At 36.4% G+C, this 23,230-nt stretch overlaps 1 protein-coding gene across 1 annotated transcript in view; it reads left to right on the plus strand.

Annotated features, from left to right (window-relative positions):
- CFAP43 (cilia and flagella associated protein 43) overlaps positions 1-23,230 on the plus strand; it is a 42,766-nt gene that overhangs the window by 10,385 nt on the left and 9,151 nt on the right. The window contains exons 6-28 of the mRNA XM_041461145.1: positions 1,015-1,165; positions 3,058-3,120; positions 4,020-4,099; positions 4,803-4,934; positions 5,684-5,800; positions 6,879-6,959; positions 7,779-7,927; positions 8,975-9,078; positions 10,090-10,230; positions 11,099-11,268; positions 11,996-12,148; positions 12,622-12,752; positions 14,179-14,332; positions 14,946-15,014; positions 15,804-15,881; positions 16,338-16,463; positions 16,858-16,962; positions 17,634-17,750; positions 18,380-18,580; positions 19,522-19,728; positions 20,889-20,978; positions 21,729-21,806; positions 22,621-22,746. Of these exons, the coding sequence (XP_041317079.1) occupies positions 1,015-1,165; positions 3,058-3,120; positions 4,020-4,099; positions 4,803-4,934; positions 5,684-5,800; positions 6,879-6,959; positions 7,779-7,927; positions 8,975-9,078; positions 10,090-10,230; positions 11,099-11,268; positions 11,996-12,148; positions 12,622-12,752; positions 14,179-14,332; positions 14,946-15,014; positions 15,804-15,881; positions 16,338-16,463; positions 16,858-16,962; positions 17,634-17,750; positions 18,380-18,580; positions 19,522-19,728; positions 20,889-20,978; positions 21,729-21,806; positions 22,621-22,746 (2,823 nt within the window). The remainder of the gene's footprint in view (positions 1-1,014; positions 1,166-3,057; positions 3,121-4,019; positions 4,100-4,802; positions 4,935-5,683; positions 5,801-6,878; positions 6,960-7,778; positions 7,928-8,974; positions 9,079-10,089; positions 10,231-11,098; positions 11,269-11,995; positions 12,149-12,621; positions 12,753-14,178; positions 14,333-14,945; positions 15,015-15,803; positions 15,882-16,337; positions 16,464-16,857; positions 16,963-17,633; positions 17,751-18,379; positions 18,581-19,521; positions 19,729-20,888; positions 20,979-21,728; positions 21,807-22,620; positions 22,747-23,230) is intronic.

The following is a 23,230-nucleotide window of genomic DNA, read 5'->3' on the forward strand; positions in this document are numbered from 1 at the left end:
CTGCACACATGCATGGTGCTTTGAGTCCTCTCTTTTAAATGTTCTCCCACGGTTTTCTTGTGTTTTGTCTCCCTCTTCCCCTCCCTGAATTCTCTTTAATCTGGTTCTTTCTGTCATGGTAATTTTATGACCTCCGTTACTGTTGTCTCTGAACAGGCCACTCTCTGTCTTTAATAATACTTGCTGGAGAAGTTCTGTTATTCCTGTTTTATGGAGGACAGATTTACGAGAGTTATTTTAGCAAAATGAAATTCAAGGCACTTGGGAAGTCCAGGTCAGGGATATTTCTAGCACTTATTTGCAGATGGCACAAAGATTGACAAAGCTGTTTTACAGAGCAATTTGGATTATACAATAAGATAAGCTTAACAAACTCTGTTTAAAAAAAATACTGTCAGGTATGCAAAAACCACATGTTCACGTTTTGGCTGTAACGTGGAAGAATATTCTAAAAAACACTTTGAAAGGCATTTGTTGTGGTGAGGTCATAATAAGTAACCATTTAAATTGGGGCTTCTAGTGTCCTTTTGACATTTAAAGAACTTTATAAGGGCTCAGTGTGTTGAATTTTATCATAATTCTATCATTAAAAGTTTGGGAAATGCCCTTGTTACGGTGGGTCAATATTTTTGTGAGGATAGGGAAGATACTGGAGGGGTTTCCAAGCTAAGAGATAAAATTGTAACAGATGCAAGTGCTGGAGAATAAATTCAGACAAATGCAAATTTAAAAATATATAGTTTTTAATTGAAAATATGATTCACCATTTAAACAAGTTTCTAGAGGGAGAAGTGAGTTCTCCACCACAGTCTCCAGACATACACTGTTTTGGAGAATGTTCTTTGTCAAGTTACTGGCTTCAGTGAAGGGATAACTGAATAAAATATGCTGATGTTAAACATGATGTCAGACTCTATGAGGTAATGATTTTTTTTTCTTATCTTGAAGTGTATGTAACAGCTTGTACAGATATTTGTCAATTCTTGATTGAACTTGTTTATTTTCATGCTGAAGCCTAGAAATTGTATTAAGACTTCAGTGCATCCCATTGCCCACTGCTGGACTGCAGCCTCAGAAATATACATGGGATGTAAAGAAGGATATGTTTTGGCAATCGATGCTGAGGAATACAGTGTTTCTGTTCTTCAACAAAAAGCTCCACCTGGTAAGAAATAGCTGAGTGTGTTTCATTCAAGCAGGGAGGAAAGTAGGTAAGTGAAAGGCTTTTGTACTTTCTTCTGTTCTTCTATTGGGTACCTTCCAGAAATTATAAAGCTGGTTTGTAGAACCCTGGTTTTTTTATTAGTAAAGTAAACATATGAGAATGTCTTCTAACACCCAATAACTGACTTTCATTTTTCTTCATAAAAAAACCAAACCCTGTAAATACATCAACATTGATTAAATTAACTATATTTCCATGAGTCCAGATCTTATTAGCCAGCCCTACTAGATTAACATCAAACTATTAATATACAAGCTACTAATAGTAGTACTAATAGCAGTACTATTTTTACTATTAGTTAAGTACCAATAATTTATTTTATTTTGCATGAAATGTTGGATAGTCTTCATTTGCTGTGTTAGATAAAGTTAGATATGATCTTTGAGGGTTTATGAGTCTTCAAAAAACAAAACTGAAGCTCTTACTTAGACTATTTTATAATGAAAACAAGGCTGCAAACACTGCCAGGCTTTACTGGCAGAATGTATGAAGGCACAGAGAGTGAACAGAAGATATCTTTGGCTTCAAATGGAGAAATCTGGTTTTAATTTATTCTGGAATGGGAGGACCTCTGATTGATTGCAAGTCACCAGCACAGTTTGTGTGCCCTATATGCATTCCCACCTGTCTTTTTTCATAGGGACCTTTAGCAGGCTATGACTGACTAAAGTTTCACATCAAGGGCAGCCCATTTCTGAATGTCTTTTTCTGGGAATGCTGAGGGGTCTCCTCTGCTAAATGCTACTGCCTTCTGTGCCCATTCAGAGGGCTTCTAAATGGAGGCTGCTGAGACACAGCCAGCAAAAATTGTTCCTTAGGCAATCTGTACCCCATCATCCTTTGATGGGATGGAAGGTGTCAATCCTATGGTGCACATGAAGTTCATACTTTGGTCAGGGCTAGGAGGACTACTGGAATATACTTCTTTCTAACACAGAGCTGTTGCCCTAACAAACACTGAATTAATGGTAATAGATTATCTCCTGGTAATCTTATTTTCTTCTGTTTTCATATAGTACATGATTTTTTAAGCTGCAGTTAAGTACCCCGACTTCATTTTTGGTAGTTAACACCAAAATGGAAGGCTGCTTTTAAAACAACCTAACAAATCAGCATTATTTCTCGTTTTGAAACTATCGGACTGTTAAATTTAGCAAATCAAGAGTTGGAAATCATCAAGAAATACAAACCTGAAGTATGACCAGAACTGTTTTTGTTAGTTGAGTAGAAAGCAACAATAATATTGGCCATTTGGGCTTTTTCTTGGCCTGTGTGTTCATCTTTGAGTCCTGTCCTAAAACTGTGTAACAAAATCCTGTGTATTTATATTATACTGAAGCTTCTGCTTAATTTAAAACAGACTGCAATCTGTATCTATATAGCAGAATGTGCTTAAGTGCATGGCCAGCTTCAAGCACATGCTGAATTCCTGACACAGTGTTGCAAACAGATTCATAAGCAGCCACAACATTTCACTTAGGCATTGTTTTCAGAGTGGCTGAATTTTCCTTTTAAGTGTATAAAAAAAATAAATAATTGTTAGAAATAAGAATACCATAACTTGGTACTAGAAGGAAGATAAATCTGCATCTGAACCACTCTCCACCCCAAGTCCATGTTATCTCCTTGTTACAGCTGTAAACTGAATAATGGAACTGTGCTTACTCAGTTGCATAGATGGCAGAAATGGTAGATATTCAGGAAGAATGCACATATTTCATTTAGCATACTGAACCTGGCCTTTTGTTGAATAGAGTGGAATACAACTGACTTGTTTTGAAATATTGATCTACAAACAAGGTTGACATTATAAATTGTTTTCTTTTGTGCAGAGGTCATGCAGAAAATAGCAGATGTGGTGTCCTATATTCGTAGTCAAGTGCAGAAAAAGAAAGGTATTTCTATGTTCAAATGAAGCTAATAGATTTTTAGGCAGCACTGCTGATGTCTGGGAGTAATAATATGTGAGTACAGCTGGAAGCCACTGGTTACAAAAACTCATCTCACACTGGCCTCTGTAAGACACGTGGTTGGCAATCTTATGTGTGTTTACATGACAAAAGATTAATAGCTTTTTTACTAAGAGACAGCCAAATTAAAGGCCTCAGGAGAAATAGTGACAGTGGAAAAAAATTGTGTTCATTCTAATTTAAATTTAAAGTGGTGCTAGAAGAGATTCCCTACTGCTTAGTTTTAGCATTTCTTTAGAACTGCAATCACTCATAATTTATCTGAGTTAAGATTTAGGGGTCAAACACTTTATTTTGGGGACCACAGTACAAAAAAGAATGGACGAAGTTCAGCACATTTCCACAAAGGTTGTTACAGTCTTAGTACATTACATACAAATTTGGTGTGAGAAAACTGTTTGTTCAGCCTGGAGAAAAGGAAATGAGGGATTTTACTATTGCTTTAGCTATCCAATGAAAGGTTACAGAGAAGTTTGCATCAACAGGAATTCTGGGTATATTTTAGGAAATAAATACTTTCACAGTGAAAGTATTGAGACAAATTACCCAGAGTAGATATGGAATTTCCATTTTTGGGTATATTCAAACCTTAGCTGATATGGGTCTGGGGAACATAATCCAACTTTGAAGATGGTTCTCAGTTTGAAATTGGCTCTGTGCTGAGCAGGAGGTTGGATTAGAGGACTTCTAGGGTCCCTTCCAATCGAAATGACTCTATGATCCTTTTACTCACAAAAAAATAGTAAATTATCCCAGATTTGGAGTTGCAACGCATTGTTGAAATAAATTAAATTTGATATTTTATGTTGGTTTTGTGCTTTCAGGTCACAAACCAAGCAATGTGCAAAACCCAGTTTTACTTGCCATGGCATTTTGTAATGAGGGACTGTATGCAGCTGGACATGTAAGGATCCTTTGTGCTTTTAACTTACTCTGAGTGTGTGAAAATCTGCATTTAAATGGAGTATATTTGCAGAGTTCACTGCAAAGACAGGAATTAGGAAAAAGTGAAGGGCTGCACGACCATAAAGTTTCTCTCTGGTGTTGACTATATTACTTTGTTAAGGCTTGACACAAGGGAGCAAAGTGTGAAAGGATTCAATTTTTGTACTCAAAGAAGCAATAAAAGAGGACAATACTGGTTTTATTTAAGAATATTGTAGAGAAACAGAAAAGAAGGATGGACAAAATAGGAAAGGAGAGAAAAAGGCCAATAGAACTGCCAAATTATTTTGTGCAAAATCTAACTCAATATCTAACCCAATCTGAAAATGCCATTGTACATTCCTGCTCAAGTGGGAGACAAATTCTTACACTGTCTCAAAAACAACAATATGAAATCAAAAACATTATCTAATGAGAGAGTCTGTTGTTATCAAACATGGACTGTCACTAAGAATTGTATTAAAGAACACCTTTATGTTCAATAGATTTATTATTTCAGTTTAGAGTGGTTGATTTAAACCTGCTAAAGACAAATGACACCACTGGTGATGGGATGCAGTTAAACTCTGCTGCTCTAGTGATTTTCAGATGATCTTGCAGTTTAGTTTGCCAGATAGTATAAGTGACATAGACCTCATGTGGATTTGTACTTTTCTGCACAGGAGGGCTTTTTAACCTTTTATCACATCAAAGATCTGGAGTATGAGATAAAAATCTGTGCTGATATCTCACAGCCCATATCCAGCCTCATATTTTCTCCTGATTACACCAGTCTGCTGCTTGTCACTGACCAGGTACAACATTGGAGATAACAGCACTACATAATGGGATATTCCTGGGATGCTATATGAATATGCTGGTACTATTAGTACAAAATCTTTAATGTAATCACACAAGTCAACAAATTCTATCAGAAGTGAACATAGTCCATTCTGTGTTTTTACTGAAAATTGGAAATACTTTTAATGAAGCGCAGAACAATTGTTTCCTACAGATGGTGTAATATAAAGTACCTAATGTTGAGATTTCCCAACAGAAATCCTTGTGTCTGTACAGTTGAGTACATGTTCAGGGTCTCTCATGTGTCCAAGTCATGGATCTACTGGGCATGAATTCCAGGCTTGATGTGTGCCTGCACAGGGAGAAAAGTGTAGCTTGGGTGTATGAGACCTACTGTGACTCTGCAGTAGGGTTGTTTTCTCTGCAGACATGAAGTGTTGGTGTAGAATATTTATCCATTTCTTGAGTAACATGAAATTGGGTATGTTTAACTACTTTATTAAAGCAAGTTTGAGAAAAAATTTCTTGAAAATATGGTTAGCTGGAGTGCTCTAAAAGGAACTAACATTAGCCAGTGTAAATTAATAGAATCCTCTAAACTCAGATGAATCCTACTGGGCACATTTTACCGCAGGTTAGAGTCAAATATAAAAGTTCAAAGAGTGAAGCTCAGAAAGATGGGAGGGTTTTTTTTGAAGTCTTCAAAAGCTTCTAATGAAGAATTTCATATCCCAGTGATGGATTATTTCTCTTTATTTATCAGGGGACAGTCTATAGTTATAGACCTGCCCATAGTGGAGAAGCTGTCAAACTCTTGGACACATCCAGCAGTTGTTTTCTGGCAGCTGATTTTCTTACTCCAGGGAACAACTACTGTGTGGTAAGTAATTGTATTATTTCTAATATAGAATAATAGCTCTTTTCAGGTAACCAGTATGTTGCTAAGGCACAAAATGAAAAGCCTTGCAGAAGCCAGGTTGTTCTGATATTTGTTACAGTTGTGTAACTTCTCATTAAGGAAGTAAATGGCATTCATTCAGCTATAGTCTATAAAAGGGTCAGAACTTTTATACTGGATTTCAGGTTGGATAATTTATGTTGTATTGGTTCTGCTGCTGATTTGTATGACTTAGATTGTTCAGGAAGACAGCTGAGCAAAGGATGGATTCAGTTCAGAGAACTGATGTGGTCCAACAGTTGCTACTGATCTTTTCAGCCCTCGGCACAGATTGGAGTGTCCTGAGAGATACCTCTGTGCTGGGTCCAGGGACAAAGAAGGCCTTACTCATGCACCTGTCCATTCTTAGAAATTCCTTGCTTTTACTCCTGCAAGACATATATCTTATCCACAGTTCATTTACAGGTCATGAATTCTCCAGGTAGCCAGCCTAGAAAACCTGGGATCATAGTCTATCAAGTTGGCTGAATCTCTTTGTTCACCATTAGCATGGGAACACTAAACTTTACCTGACTGTGTATGAGTAGTGTGAAGGTTGAGTGATCTCTAGCCTTACTTCTTGTAAAACTTACTACTTGTAATTGTGGAATTACAAAATACCTGGATATAGGAAGAACTCAATTGTTTTGATACCCATTATTTTTCATGTGAGATGAGACCTCTCTTCCAGGCCTTTCCTTTGCAAATAAAATTATAAGCAGGTTGTTCTATTGCTGGCAGGATGTCAGGAGTGCTAATATTGATCAGCTAACAAATTTTGCCCTAAATTGTCTCATTCTGCTAGAAGCTGCACGAATGCACAAAAATTATTGAAAGTGTTCCTTAAGCAGGTGTACTTTGCAGCACATGGATTTAATGAAAAGTAAAATAATCCCAAGTAACCCTTAATCTGCCATGCTCAGCAATTATTTGAATCTATATTCTATAGGAGATCACTAATCAGTTCCAGACTATTTGGTTATTTCATCCTCTTTTGACTCTGTTTTTCTCTGTTCAACAGTCTGTAACAACTGCAGGTGAAGTACAAGTTTGGTCCTTGGAAGATGGAACTTTCCTCAGCAAGCTAAACCTTGGTACTGAGGTACAAGTAACCAGAAGCTTATATCATGTCTGATACTTAAAATTTTCTGTGTTTTTAAATTGATAGCATCATATTCCACAGATTTGCATCAATCATTGCTGAGGAAAGCTCAGTAATGTCTTTGAGCAACCCATCAATGAGATTTAAAGATTATCTTTCAGAATGTTTCCTTGAGCTAATCCTGTCATGTTTTTATCTTGACTTCAAAGCAGAGGAAACATTTCAGCCAAATGTCCTCGTGATGCATCTTGCAGCACATCTTTGTAAAAAAAAAAAAAATCTAAATTTTTATGGTATTCCTTTTTTTTTTTTTCTTTTTAATGAGTAACAGAAAAGTTTCAAAAGTATAAAAGCTAAATGCCTTGACTGATAATGAAAAACAGGCTTTAAGAATTGAGTTGATAAAAATATTTCAAACTGTTAATGCTTTGTCCTGATTTAAGATGCATTCAGGCCCTGAAATCTGACATAGTAAAGAAAAAAACTCCATTCTGTAACAGCTATACACACAACAGTGCACTCACTGTTTTATTTAGGTGAAACTTCTTTCTTTTAAAATCTGGAGAGTGGATATAATGGTTGTTTTTTCTCTATAAAGAACAGAATTAAGTTTTGATGTGTAGCTACAAAGTATAGATAAAATTTCCATTATGTCTCTAAATACTTTCTTTGTTAAAAACATGTTTTTTAAATAAACCACTTGTGCTTTCTTCTTCAAATTTTAAGGACTTTTAAATAGCAAAGGAAATTGCATAGTAACAAATAGCATAATATATAAAAATATGTTGAATTTTTAAGAATCTTCTACTTCTCAACTAGGCAACTTCTTTGGCTTGCTGTCCCTCCTCCAACAGTGTTGCTGTAGGGACCCAAAGAGGTCAAATCTGTTTCCTTGATGTTACCAAAGCTGAAGCTCCACGAGTTGTTCACAGGACTTTTCTTTCCAAACTTCCAGTGCTGTCTTTGCAGTAAGTATGTAGTAGGGTTGAGATATTGTCAATTTATTTGTTGAGTAGTGATATTAGTTGAACAAAAAAATGTGACTTTTTTATTCTACAGATAAAAAATTAAAATATTTTAACGGCTTCTACACTTTTTCAGCATATTCTGAATTGCTTGCAAGAGGTAGTAGCAGGATTTATATGAAAGAAATGTAATAAATCTGTATTTAAGATGGTGTAACTGAACAGAGAAGATACTGGTGTATAAGATCCTTTCTTAAGGATATCATACTTATGTAGTAATTATGCACAATTCCATGTATCTGACTTCAGAGGGTTATTTCTCACTGAATATTAATTTAAGGTTTTGCGAAGTTAAGTCTAAGCCTTTTGGTCATCTCTTTCTATATGGTGGATTTTTGTTACCATTGCTGATTATTCATTTACTTGAAGTTCTGGAGATTACCAGTCCTCGTGTAATTAGCTCTAGTGATCTAAAAGGCTGTTTTGTTTGGTTGGGATTTTTTGTTGGTTGGGTTTCCATCCCTCCCTCCCCACCACCCAGTTATAATCTGAGAGTATTTCTGAGAGTATTTTACTCTACTTTACAAAAGATAGAATGGATTTTGAACTCTTTAATATAAATCTGCCTCTTATTTGAGACTCAGATGTATCCCTTTTCACAGCCACCTAAGTCAGAACTTTAAATATAGATACAGAAAGCAACTTGTTCAAAATTAAATCAATGCAAAAATGTGTTTTTTCCAATATAATATTAAGATCTGTGTAATAGTTTTATTTCTAAAAAAAGTGAATGTAAAAGAAATTTTGACTTAACAAAGTTGTTGATGCAGACTGCTGTAGAGTATGGTTACCTTTAGATTCACCTCCCACTCAATTAGAAACTGCACTCATAGCACTGGGCTTTATATCTGACCCTAAACCTGTAAACCCAGGAGCTGAAATTTATGTTTATGCATTCAGTGAAGTCAGCAAGTTATGGGAGTGAAATTATTTGAGTCTTTCTATTGACTGTATTGAATTGATTTCTACTTGGATGTGCACTTTACCTAGTTATGATCAGAGTGGCCAGTTCCTCATTGCAAGAGCTACAGAAGGACACATCTTTATTCTAGATGCTCGTCCATCAAAATTATTCCAGGTTCTGGGATATATAGGTAATACATGTAACAACATTAATTACATTTTCTTTTCTCTATTTTCTGCATTTAAAGTATACTTGTCAGTCAGGCTAAGCCATTCACCTTCCTTCTATTTATTTTCTTGGATGACTAAACATATTCTTCCCACCTATTTTCTAAGGGCCAGAGTTCTTTTTTGGGATTTTTTGTTTTGGAGGATTTGGTTGGTTGGTTTTGGTTTTTGCTTTTGTTTTCCCCTTTATAATTTTAGTTAGCAAATGTACCAATATTACCTTTCTTTCAGAGTATGTATAAATCACAGGGAAAAGAATGGACTAGCTGACAAACTGATCACAGCTCCAGCATAAAATTCATAGTGATGGCAAAGAACTAAAGAACTTTGTGAGAATTTGGACTAAAATACTGTAGGTTATAATCATTGTGTGTAATCTCCTGTTTCAAATTTCTACCACAGACATCTTTAACATGGGAACTGCTGAAATTGTCAGCTTCAGTGATTGATAGTGAGCAATAAAATATGATGAATTTTAACTCACAAAAAAAATTTGGAATTTGTGAGTTTATTTTTCCAAAAGCATTATTCTTACAGATCATATCTGTGTGTATAGATCTTCACCATAATTTTAAGTATAAAGGACATTATTTTATCATTTTAATTGGTTTAACAAACAGAATTATATCTCCTTAAATAACTTAAGTAATTTGCTTGATCATATTCTCATTGTCTGGAGGGTTTGTTAGAAGAGGGTTTTTCTGTTCTTTATCTGGCAGTTATCAGCCAGATAGCCTCAGAATTGCTACAATTCAAGCTTGAGGTGAATTCAGATTTGACTATTTAATGTAACAATAATGTGCTGGTGCTTAGGGATTCCCAGAACCCAGTCCCTCAAGGGGAGCCGAGTGCATGCAGCACTCCTGAGCTGTGCTCCCAACAGGGATCTCGTTTTGTGTCACAGCATATTTTAATAACAACAATGTTACCATGCCACAATAACAATTTCCACTGATGTTCCTTACCTCCTTCAGTGCTGGCAGATGAAGTGCTCCATCTTTCTGTAATTTCTGACTTTAAGAATGACTTAGTTGAAGTGATGGTACTTCTTAATGTAGCAGAGGTCCAACAAGCAAGACTGGAAATTTTTCGTCTGTCTTCAGCAATGATAACAGGTAAAAATTGAAATATATACTTACATTTTCTAGGGCATTAAGCCTAATGTCAGATTTTCAAGTTATTTACAATTAATTTTTAAAAGACCTTACATTTTACAGACTTTTCAAAAAGTAGTTTTATCGTTTTCAGGAAACTTAGTATTTTCTTTAAGTATTCACTAGTTTTGGACTTATTTTTGTGCCTATGTTTAGATATATAAAATGGGGCTTTATTTTCAAAGCTGCTGAAGATCTACAGTTATTGTAGATTGTCTACAATAACTCTATTGTCTTCATTTCAACATTTTATCAGGTGCCTTGTCAGTCTTAATTTCTGGTGTCTCTTTAAAGCTTAAATTAGGGAACTAATAAAATATATTAACTTTATATTATTCACTTTTATTAACTAATAAAATATATTAATTTTATCAACGAATAAAATGCCTTTTTGAAGATGTGAGTTTAATCAATACCACCCAGGCTGTGTGTTCCTCATGGCAGAGATTCCTAAAACAAGTTCTAGATGAAGGAAATAGTGACATGAACCTACATGCAAACAAATTAGCACTAATTATGTTGACGTAATACTCAAGAAGCAGAGTAAATTAGTGTATGCAAATAGTCACATCATGGTGGTTAAACTGTTTCCAGTAGTTCTTTAGAGCAAGCAGAGCTATTGCTCTGCTTCACTGCAGTGTGCTGCATCAGCACAACTCACTGAGCTGGTGTTAAATCTAAGTATTAATTAATTTCCAGTCACATCCCTGAAAACTCACCTCATGCTCCCTCCTTGCTGAGGATCATTTTCATAATTACATGATAGACAAAGCACCTGTATTAGTGGAAGTCATGCCTCTTCTTCCTCCCTCTTTCTTTTGTCTTTTAGATAATGATAAGTATGTGAATGAACAAGGAATGTTTAATGCTAGTGACCTGAAAAAGAAGCAATATGATCTGGATTTCCCTTTGAGCTCAGCAGTCAGACTGAAGGATAACACTGTGTATGGCTACTGCTCCTGTGCACCTTTCATCTGTAAATACCACCTCTCTGAAGAGGTAATTCTCTGAAGTTGCATTATTGTGGGTGGTGGTTAAATACCAGCTAAATAAAAACACAGGCTGCAGATGAAATTAATATAGCAGGATGTTATCTTAAAGTCCTCTCTCCACTCAAAATACCTACTCCATACATACTCATCAACTTTCAGTATCCTACCACTTGCTCAGAAACCTGGCAAAAATAATGTCCTTGTTCTATTATATTGGTTTTTAAAATCCACACAGCTTGCAGGCACTTCACAAGTGGCTTCTGAGCTGGAGCTGTGGGTTTGTGCAGTCTGCTGAGTAACCTGGACATGCAGCTCCTGAAGGGACTGAGCCAATGTCAGCCCAGGAGTCTCAGATGCAAAGCCAACCTCACAAGGAAGCAGTGGGGGCTTCAGGAAGCCACTGTCACTGCCTGCTAAGGAGCTGCAGCTCTCTGCAGCTCATAGGTTTAAGAGTCAAGGCAGGTAAAAAGGTGAATTATAAGGTCAGCATTCCTCCTTGACATGTCCCATCCTTTCTGAGCCAAGAAATTCAGGCTCAAATGTAATGAATCCAGACCCTTTTGCAGAAATGAGAAGCAAATCAGCAGCACAGAAATGGCACTACTTCCTCAGCTCAGTAATCCAACAACAATTTAAACTGCAATGCATGTGGTAACCCACAAACCTCTCATTAATTTTCTCCAAATGGCATAGATATCATCTGAACTGCTGCTAACCTTTTACTTGTTTGGCAGAATAAGTTTCAAGATACATCAGTATTTTCATCTGAAAAGAAGATTCCTAGCAAACAGTTTGGATCAGGTTTGCTCTGTTTATCACCCAACAGCCAGTGGCTGGCAGCATCAGCCAAGGATGGTGTTTTGTTTATCTACAATTCTTCTACTCTGGTAGGTGGGCGTCTGGGCACAGGCTTTGTTTAATTTACGTGAGACAGAAGTATGAAAATTACTTCCTTTAACTGTAAATTTTTCCTCACTTGAATAGAAGGTGTTTGACAAAAATTTATGTTGAAAATGAACTGGCATAGCATTATACAAGACAATTATTTTTATAATGAATGTGTATACAAGCGTACAAACCACTTACTTCCTTCTTCAGTGAATTTTAGCAAAGATAATTTTGCTACTGTTCTTACCGCCTGCAAAATCAATATACTACAAACTTGTTTCATGTCCAGTCAAACCTTTTAAACTTAAAAACCCTAGTATTTTATGTATTTTGTATTGCCATTTTGGATTGAATTTTATCTAAAAATAAAGAAACATTAACATATTTTTTAAATTTAAATAATAAAAATAATTTAAAGACATATTTCTTTATAAAAACATATTTGCTGATACTGCTTCTATGACTTCTCTAGGATATACTTGCTCAAAAGCATTGTCACTCATATCAAGGAGGGGGAATCAGATCCATGGTATTCTCCCTGGACGGCAATTTCATCCTAGTTAACGGTGAAAATGATTGTGCCCTGGTGTGTCTGAAGTGGAAGTATGTATAAAGTGACAGACTAATATTGATTGTGTCATTTCTTGTAACCTGATAGATTAATTTTTGCATCTGCTTGTGATTCTAGACTTTCTTTTTCTTAGTCTCAAAGTAAGGAGAAGAATTGAATAGAAATAAAATCATTCTCATCTTCAGAGGCAGCCTGACCTCCCTAGCTCAGGAAAAGTCTTACACTTTGGGTCTGATTGCAGCACAACATACAGGAATATCTTCTGAGAAGTATTACAGAATCACAGAATGACCAGGTTGGAAGAGACCTTCAAGATCATCAAGTCCAACACATGCCCTAACACCTCAACTAAACCCTGGCACCAAGTGCCACATCCAGTCTTTTTTTAAACACATCCAGGGGTGGTGACTCCACCACCTCCCTGGGCAGACCATTCCAGAACTTTATCACTCTTCCCATAAAAAAACTTTTTCCTAATATCCAGCCCGTATTTTCCTTGGTGCAGCTTGAGACTGTGACCTCTCATTCTGTCAGTGCTGCCAGGAGAAAGAGACCGACCCCCACCTGACTATAACCACATTTCAGGGCGTTGTAGATGGTGATAAAGTCACCCCTGAGCCTGCTTTTCTCCAGGCTAAACACCCCCAGCTCCCTCAGTCATTCCTCACAGGGTTTGTGTTCCCAGCCCCTCACCAGCCTTATTGTCTCGTCTGGATGCGCTCCAGCGCCTCAAGGTCCTTCCCAAACTGAGGGGCCAGAACTGGACACAGCACTCAAGGTGTGCCCTCACCAGTGCCAAGCACAGGGGAAGGATGACCTCCCTGCTCCTGCTGGCCACACTATTCCTGATGGAGGCCAGGATGCTGTTGGCTTGGCCACCAGGGCACACTGCTGGCTCATGTTCAGTCAGTTGTCCAGCACCCCCAGGTCCCTTTCTGCCAGAGCTCTGTCCAGCCACGCCATCTCCAGCCTGTAACGCTGCAGGGGGCTATTGTGGCCAAAATGCAGGACTGAGCACTTGGCCTTACTAAACATAACCAGCTCTGGAAAGGGCTCTCTGGGGATGTAAGGGATGTAATCTGAGATACTCTTTTAGCTCAGCAAAAAGGGGACATCACAGCTTTAATGGAAATTCTACTGTGGCTTTAGAGAGCTCTTAGCAACATTAGGAGTAAGAGACATTTGCAAGTACAGTTTTTCTGCAGGAAAATAAGTGTTCAGGTAGATTAATAAAGATGATTCTGTCAGAGCAATATTTCTAATATGGGTAATCCATCTTTCAGAATTTTTATTTCTGTGGAGAGTTAACTTATTTATGCAATTCTAGAACTCAAACAATACAAAAATATTGAATATGCATTTTTAAACAATTTAATAATTGTGTTATAAAGAATATTCAATACTTTGTCCTTTTCCATAATATACAAAAAACACATCAGTTCCTTTTCTGTTTACCAGGGAGATAAAGAAAGTTCCTGGAGTTGAGGAAGCTGCTCTTTACTGGAAGTCTCTGCGTGATATACTGAACAAGTCTACTTCAGATGAAAATTCTGTTTTAAAATCTATGGCAGAATGGAAGTTGGACCCAGAATCCACATCAAAATCACTTTCAGTAAAGAAATTTAAAGTGCTTTCTTTATTTTTATGAGGGAAAAAGTTGGATCATTATCCTAAAATTGTATATGATAAAAATTGTCCTTAATACACTGTCCCTTTTGTTAAAGCAGAAGAATACTCCTGAGGATAGGCTGAATATGCTTAAATAGTAATTTGTGGAAAAGTACTGTCAAAGAAATAGGATATTTATGTGAAGATGACATTCACATCTTCAGTTTCACTTGGTTTCCTCAGCCACAGAAAACTCTGTGAAAGTCAGTTTCTCCTCATGTGAAGTTACGTGTCCTTCCCAGTGTGATGTTACTGCTGTACATTGTGTGTTACTAATTGTATGGTTTTTTATTGAAATCAACCAAAATAGGGATTACAGAGATTAGTCCAGTCAATCATTTGAGTCAAAATGCTTTGCATAATAGCAAGGGTTTGCAGGATCAGATCTGGGGACTAGTTAGGCAACAAAAATGTAACACTCTCTAATTTCAAGGTGGTGGTGGTGTTTCTAATGGGAGTTCACTTTTTCTTTCACTCACTCTCAAAGTACCTGAGCTAGATGTTTATATCCTTAATATAAACATCAGGAGGTACCACTGAAATCTTTTAATGCACAGGTGACAGAAGAAGATGGAGACATCACAAATACTGATGGCACAACATGGATAGGCCAGAAAACACAGAAGGTACTTTCACAAAACAAGTATTAATCAAAGCCAGAGTTTTCAAGGGTCATTAGTCATTTGGAGTACCAAAGTATTTGCTGTAAACAGATCTAGTTGCAAAAGTTTTACTCACATTTGGCCCTTTCTTTAATCATTGCAATCTAGACTTTCAGAAATTCTAGGCCAAGGTTATAAACACATCAGAGAAGGCGCCTAGCACAATAGGAGCTCTGAGGAGCTCTGAAGGCCAGAAGAACACTTATATACAAGGAGTATACAAAAAAAAAAAAAAAAAAAAAAAAAAAAAAAAAAAGGCAAAGAAAAACAAGGGAAAGAAAAGCCTGACAAATTGACTTATTTTAGAAACTTAAAAGACTTTTTATACTATATGTCAAAAAGTTGCCAAGAATGGTTATTACCAGAAAACAAGCAGGTTGCTCAATAAAAAATGAAAACAGTGAAAATTTTCAATGATGAAAAATCTAAGGATTAAAAAATTCTGGGAGTAGGCTTTATGCAGTTCAATGTGTCTGTAAGCATTGCACTTGTAATTACATCTTTCCTTAGTATTTTCTTTTTTTTTCCAGCACTATTGCTGTACAACCAGTTTACAGTGTGACCTGGCTATAAAATCTCTTTTCTCTTGTGCAATTCTAAGGATCATCCTGTTGAATTAGGGTTATGTCTGCTTCAGTTATTAACCCCTCTGGCATTTTATTTTCTGTACAGATAATGTTCCTTTAGATTACTTCAGTATTTTTTTCTCTTGCCTTTTTTTTGCCTTTCAACAATGCATTTGTTGTATGTCAGGTTATGAGAGAAGAGACGCGGATGTTTGCTAACCAGAAGGAAGAGCTGCAAATGGGAATTAGAAAGCTGCGTGAAACTGTGAGTTTCTTACCAGGGTAATGGCTCAGCTTTCCAGTTTTGTTTAAAAGAACACTTCCTTTATGGCTGTGAGCTCTAGTGCTCAGTTACAGTTTTGTCATAAACTCTGAGCAGACAGGCATTGAAGAGATGTGCTTCTTCAGGGACCAGTGCTGAAACTGCCAGGAGCTACTGTCTGCTTCTCATTTTCCTTTGCTCCAAATGAATATTTTGTACCAGCCTCATACCTTGAGCTATCTGTCCCCTCAGCAAGCTAATTTCTGCTTGTCTAACAACCTTCCATTATAAAAAAGACTGTCCTCTCCTTTTTCTTCTGTTTCTTCCCATAAGGCAGTTAAAATTGCAGGTAATTAAAATAATTTTCTCTGATATCAAGTTCAATAGTGTTTAAAATAGCATTTCCTCTATTCACATTCAAATTGCTTTTTATTCTTTATGGTTTTTTTTTTTAAACAGATTCAGAAAATGATGCATGAAAATGAGCAGGTGCCAGACATTGAGAAACTCGAACTCTGGGAGTTCAACCTGGATTTAGAAGAACAGGAACAAGCGCAAGCAGAAGCTGAAGAAGATGTGGCCAGGGTATGGCAGAATGGGGGAACATTTTAAAGCTGTCAGTGGAAAGGAGAAAAGTTATTAAATAAGAGAAGATTAGTTCAAAGTTGCTGTTCACTGCGGAGAAGCAGAAAACCAGAAAAGTATTTAAGTCACTTTTGAAGCAGGTGAAACTGCTGAGGCAGAGAAGGCAAATTGGAATATGATTTATGCCAGAAACTATAAATCTCACACTGTGGCCTTGAGATTGTTGTTTAAGTTCTAGAATGCTTTTCTTCTCATAGAAAATGATGCCTTCAGTATGATGAAATATTGATAATTCATTTAATTTGTTAGTCTTCTTTCATTAACTCAATGCAAATTGTCCACATCTTGTTGCTTTGCACCACATCCTGTTATTTTCTCTTCTTTTTCTTGAAAGGCAAGGAGAGAGATTGAGATGGAGATTTTATCCTACTGCTATTTGCAGGATTTAATCAAATATGAGTGCTGGGATGACATGTGTGTAAAAGAACGTGCAGTTAAGGTAACCTCTGCTTTCTAAGACATTTTCTGCAGTAGTTTATTATACCTTAAGGTACAGAGACAAAATAACATATTTCTGATTTGCTTACGGTGTGGGAAAAACTTTACTTCTTCCCAAGGCTCGGGGAAATCTTTTATTCTGTTAATTTTTGTCTGAGCCTGGGAGATCTTACCTTCTAAAGTGGAAAGTAGTGCTGATAAGCAAATAGGGCATTCTTTAATTCCTTGATCTCAGACAATATATTTACACATTATTGCTAAAAGGAGAAGTAAATACTATTTTTCTTTGTTAGTCCATATGACTTCTGCTACAGAGAAAATAAAGGCAAAATTTAACCCTGATTTTGCCTATTTTAAACAGAGGGAGATGAGTCAAACTGATGATACTGAATTATCCCAAGGGTACTGAAAGACCAAGTCATTTTACAAAACAACCAAACAAACTAGTTCTGGCTTAATCCTGTAGATGAACATGGATAAAGAGACCACACCCGTGGATTATTTTTTAAAACTGTATTTAATACATTGTCTGTTGTACTAACTGATCCTCAGTTTTATTCCTGATTTGAAGCAGTTTGTAACTGTTTAGCATTCTCATATTGAACAAATGAACTGACAGAAGCATTATGAAGAACTTCTTACTTTGGGGTTTTTTATTTTAAATTTGAGCAGTGCTTCCATAGGGATTGTGAAGTGAGGAATTATCCACTGAAGGAACGTAGTAAAGAAGAGATGGAAACTTTGAAGAAAGTTCTCCAGTTAAAGCAGACTGAGACAGCTGATCTTCAGGTACAGATTGTGATCTTCTGAGCTGGCAGAAGATCTTATAACTTCTTTATCTAGTTACATACCTAAGGCCCATTTTCTTGCTGTTTAAGTTGGCCAAAAAAATTTAAAAACATAAATAAAGGTGAAATGTTGTTTAAAAAAATATATTAGTCTTAAATAATCACAGAATAGCTGAGGTTAGAAGAACCCTTTGGAAGTTACCTAGTTCAGCATTCCTGGAGCATTTACTCAGGGCTATGTCCATGAGGCTTGGAGTATCTCCATGGTGAAAGAATTCATAAGCTCTCTGTGCTACCTTTTCTCATGTTTGACAACTCCCACAGGAAGAAGAATCCCCCAAGCCTTCTCCTTCCTGAGGGTAAACAATTCCAGTTCTTTCAGTCTGTCCTCACATATAAAATGTTTAAAATCTTTACTGATATTAGTGCCCTATCACTGGACTTACTTCAATATTCCCAGTGTTGTACTGGGACCCTACAAATGGACCCAATATTCCAGATGTGATCATTTCAACTTGTATTATTTTGATCACTGAGTTAATTGAAGAATATAACCTCTAGAATTTTCTTCATTGTGTGCCACTGGACTGTGTACAAACTTAACACAGTTGTCATGTTTCTGATCTGCAGGCTCAGAAGGAAAATCTTGACTCTGAGACTGCTTTATCTGAGGAAGGAGAGAAGGCAGCAGGAGCAGTGACTGATGATGGTGCATCTTTCTGCCTAAATGGAAGCCTGAGCTCTCAGTATGGTGGGGACACATCTATCCTATACCACCAATGTGACCTGCACACAAAGGAGCAGAAACTCAATCAGACAATATTATTGAAGGTGATATCTTCTGAAATCTGTCCTACTGCAGTGACACTCTTGTATCTGTTGGTTTTTACACGAGTCACAGCCACTGTTAGATTTTGGACATACTGACACTAAACAATGGAGAGTCTCCATTGTTACTCACCAGTCTCTGAGTAACTGAGACAAAAGCTGATAAATGCACTTAGTGCTGTGCCTTTGCCAGCTTGGGTGTGGAAGAAAAAGTTTTTATGAAATTGGTTATCCAGTTTCAGGATATCTGTATCCTTTTCATGGTGCATTTTAGTAAATTAACACAGTAAGAGAGACATATGCTTTACCCTCTTTAAAGTTCTGCTTTCCTTTGTTGAGATAAGTTCTTTATGCTAAAAGAAGAATTTATCCACTAAGAATACATGCTTTTTTAGATGATTATAAAGTCTAAGGTGTTCTTAAAAAGTCAGTTTCCAATGTTTGTTTGTTTAATGGGCACATTTTACTTACATGGAAACATATTGAAACTGCAGGTTGTATCAGGAAAGTATATCCTTTGCTCTGCCTCCCTGCACCTGTGATTTACAGTCTCTAGATTTACAGGTCACATGTTTTTTTCTTTGAAGCTGCTCCTTCAGTCACTTGGAGAGGGCCAAAAAAGAAGCAAATAGAGGACAACCTAATTTTTCATCTAGCTTTGGCAGCAGCATGTTTCTTTCAGACTGTTTCTTAAATGCCAAATGTGTAGAAGAAAATGAATTAAAATTTCTAGGGGAAAAAAAAAAGAAAAAACAGATCATCTAAGTCCATTTAACAAACTTGAACTCTATGCTTATGATTTTCACAAAAAGGTTTTACCAGTTTATTTCCTTGTCACACACACAAATACACACATTCATGATTCTGATGCTTGAGGAGTAGTATATAAACATGGATGGATGTGACCTGAACAGAACTTGCAGTTTCCTTTTTTGGGATTCCAGGACGTCATTTACAAAGTGAAAACTGCTTTTAATGAGGAATTTGACATGGTTGTACAACGAAAGGAGCAGGAGATAGCACGAGTGAAAGAAAGAAACCTGAAGATCCAAGAAATCTTGGAGCAGCTTGACCTTCAAGTGGAAGTGTGGGAGCCAGTCCTTACAGATGAGGAGATGCCGGAGCGAGTGCTCACTGTTCAGGATTCAGAGGTGTCTGAGAAATGCATCTTTGTATTTGATCCATTCAAACCCACCTTTCTAATTCTTGTCATTTTGTGTCACTACTGAAAAACCTTCAAGCAGATGTGTCTGTATAGATAAAATCATCTTTTTGGTCCATTTTCTTCCCTTTCTTTTTTAGGGAGAAAATACTTAATAAGTCAATCTGAAATGAAAAATTTATACAAACTTAATTTATTGCTGTTAAAAGTTTTCAAAATGCCCACAAATTAGATAGAAGTTCTGTTTCTAACATTCAAACCAGGCTTTCAGGAATTGCTTCCATAGTTAAGGGTTTCTCTGTTTTCTCTGAGTGCCATTTTGAAACAAAGCAGTTTTAAACTAAAAATCTAAGTATTAGAGCATACTTAGTAATGTACTTATAAATCCAGTTAATTCTTTACAAAAAAACACCATATTTCTTATGTAATAAATTCCACTGATCTTATCTGCTCATTTGGTCAATCTTTTCCCATTTTTCTTTTCTCTCTCACCAGTCCATGTTATCCCACTGTAAGAGAAGGCATACACAAAACACAACTAATAGCAACAAAAGTGATGGTGGTTTATATTTTAGGATATTTAAATGTAATTTCTGTTGCTGTCCAAAAGAAGAAGTTTCAACTTGAGGAATATTGTCATACAGCAGAGATACAGCAAACATTGAGAATTTGTATTATACCATTGTCATGGTTTAAGCCCAGTCAGCAACTATGCACCACACAGCTGCTCACTCACTGCCCCTTCTCACCAGGGTGAGGGAAACAATTGGACGGGTAAAAGTGAGAAAACTCGTGGAACAGTTTTAGAACAGTTCCATAACTGAAATAAAATATAATAATAATGACAGCAATGATAATCGTAATGTAATTAATGCAATTAAAACATAATCATAAATGTAATTAAGAGGAAAATAATGAAAAGAGAAAGGAATAAAACCCAAGAAAAACAACTGATGCAAATGAAAAACAATTGCTCACCACCAACATAGCAATCCCCAGGCTGTGGGACACACTGTACACCAGCTGCTTGGAAGACAGTTAACTCCATCCCAGCCAAAACCAGGGCCACCATTTTTCCAAAGGTTCTTAGTCCCTGTGATCACGTTTAGAGAAAAGAACCCTGATACAAACTTCATTTTCTGCCTTCAGATTAAAGCTGAGAAATACATGACTCAAGAGGAGAAAGAGCAGGCAGAGATGCAGGCTAAGCTTGAAATGGAAAGACGCCTGGCTGCTACAGTAAGTAAAGAAACATCCCTTTGACAGGCCATTGTCTCTGTTTAGGCTTATTTCATTTATTATTGCTTATTAGCATAGCACTGAAACATTCCAGTAATGTAGTATGGCAGAATAAATCTAAACTGGTAGGTATTGATGAGATGTGCCTCTTCCTTCTTATTATTGTTTACAATCAGAACTATATAGGTCAAGTGGGAGAAGAAAAAATAGAGTGTTAGACTCACAGTTTTTAAACATGTGCTTAGGGGCAATTTAAAATACCATATCAGGTAGCTGGGAACTAGATATATGTCCAAATTCATGCCACTCCTCAATCAAGATCTTTTTGCTTGATATCTGTTTGTTGATTCAGCAGCTTGTGTTCTCCATGATTCAGACTAGAAGACTATAGTGCTTTCCTATGGCTTTAAAATGCATCTGCAAAAAAACTAAGATGGTTCTGGCCCCAAAACAGATGCACAATTACAACTTCCTTCATCACAGCTTGTCAGTTGGCCAGAAGTAACCTATGCCTGTGTTCTTTCCAAAACTGCCAAAATGGCAGTTTTAGTAAGTTATTTGGCATATGAGTAGCTGTTTACCAGGAAAAACTGAAACTTTTCACGTTTCATACACATCCTCAAAAAGCATGTCTGCTTTTTCATGCTGAATAATTAGAGGTAAACACTGTTATCATCCCCAAAACTTGCAATTGCTACGCTTCCTTTTGTACCTTCAATTTTTTTTTGTATTTTTTGTGTTTCTTCCCAGGACGATGAAAGACTGCGTGCTCTTGATGACATGATGGGTGGAGTGCTGGAAATCAGGAGGGAAGACATTTTGAAAATGGTGAGATGTGTTTCTGCCATGTTCTTTAGGAAACCTCTGGGCTCTTCTGGCAGTGTGAAATTCAACCAGCAAATATCTCCAACCTCAGTGATCAAAGAAAGCTGGAGAACTGTAGAATTGCATTATGACCAGAGAGACTCCATAAGAGAGCATACACAAAAAAAAGACCACAAGATTCTACTGCCTGTGTAGAATTACCTATCAAGACCTGTTCCTGTCACAGGAGAATACTGTAGGAACATCATCTATTTAATGTACATCTAATATATTACCATTATAATAACTATATTACTGGGGGAAGCCTGTGATCTTACAGAAAACCACTGTGTTTCATTTAACTTACCAAATATAGATAGTGCAGCAGTAGAGGAAGGAAAGGATGTGAAGAGCTGCCACAGAAAAAGGGTAGGGCAGACCCAAGCACTCCTCTGAAATCAATCAGTTTTGGAAAATTAGGACTCCACATAGAAGCTTATGTGAGCATGGAGTTCGGTTTGGGGTTCTGAAACAGAAAATTTGGTGTATCTTGTACTGCCAGTAGTATTTGAGTATCAAATCCTTGTATTTTGCAAGATCCAGTAGTGTATTCCTGTAAGCCAATGAGTCTATATATATATAATATATATATGATATATATACTATATTCATGGTGCAAGTAACAGACCAAAGCAACAGAATATATGTTATTTTGACTTAAGGCTTGTACCTTACTAAGAAATACCTTTTGTTAAATTTAGTGCATGCTGTAGTTTCTTAGTGTGCTGATCTAGACTCAATATTGCTTTTTAAGCATATTATTCTTCAATACTTCCAGGATATTCCTCCACCTGATTTTGTATCCAGACCTGAGGATCTTTGGACTGAAGAAGAAAAGAAAGTATTTGAAGAATATGAGAAAAAAGTCAAGGAATTGAATGAAGAAAAAGAAGATTATAGACAGGTAAATTAAAATGAGGAAAAGATGGGTTTGTTCACAGTGCTCATGACCAAAGCTTCCAATCTTTTTCAGAAGCAGCTTCTAAAAATTAATACTAATAAATAGGAAAAACTAACAATAAATGATCATCAAAGATCATATGGTATATTAAATAAATCTTACCTTAGACAGAATCAGGCAGTCTCCATTTATAACAATTCCTATGGGCAAAAACTTATAAAAGTTGTGATATCCTAAGAAGGTAACTTTCCTTCACAAATGTACCAGTATTTCTAAAATGTGTTTTTCAGTTTCATTCCCAGAGTTGCTGATGCCATACACAAATAATAAAATTATATTTATTCTTCAAAGTGGTATTGGAACAACATAACTTTGTAGCCTGGCAGAACTCTCTTTCCAAACAAGTAATTTCTGTGGCCTTTTGGCTGAATTATATATTTCTGTATTGTGCATTCTCCATCATTTCATATATATAGATATATATTGA

This window comes from Pyrgilauda ruficollis, unplaced genomic scaffold (assembly GCF_017590135.1).
Source record: "Pyrgilauda ruficollis isolate IOZ18807 unplaced genomic scaffold, ASM1759013v1 scaffold15, whole genome shotgun sequence".
Classification (NCBI taxonomy): domain Eukaryota; kingdom Metazoa; phylum Chordata; class Aves; order Passeriformes; family Passeridae; genus Pyrgilauda; species Pyrgilauda ruficollis.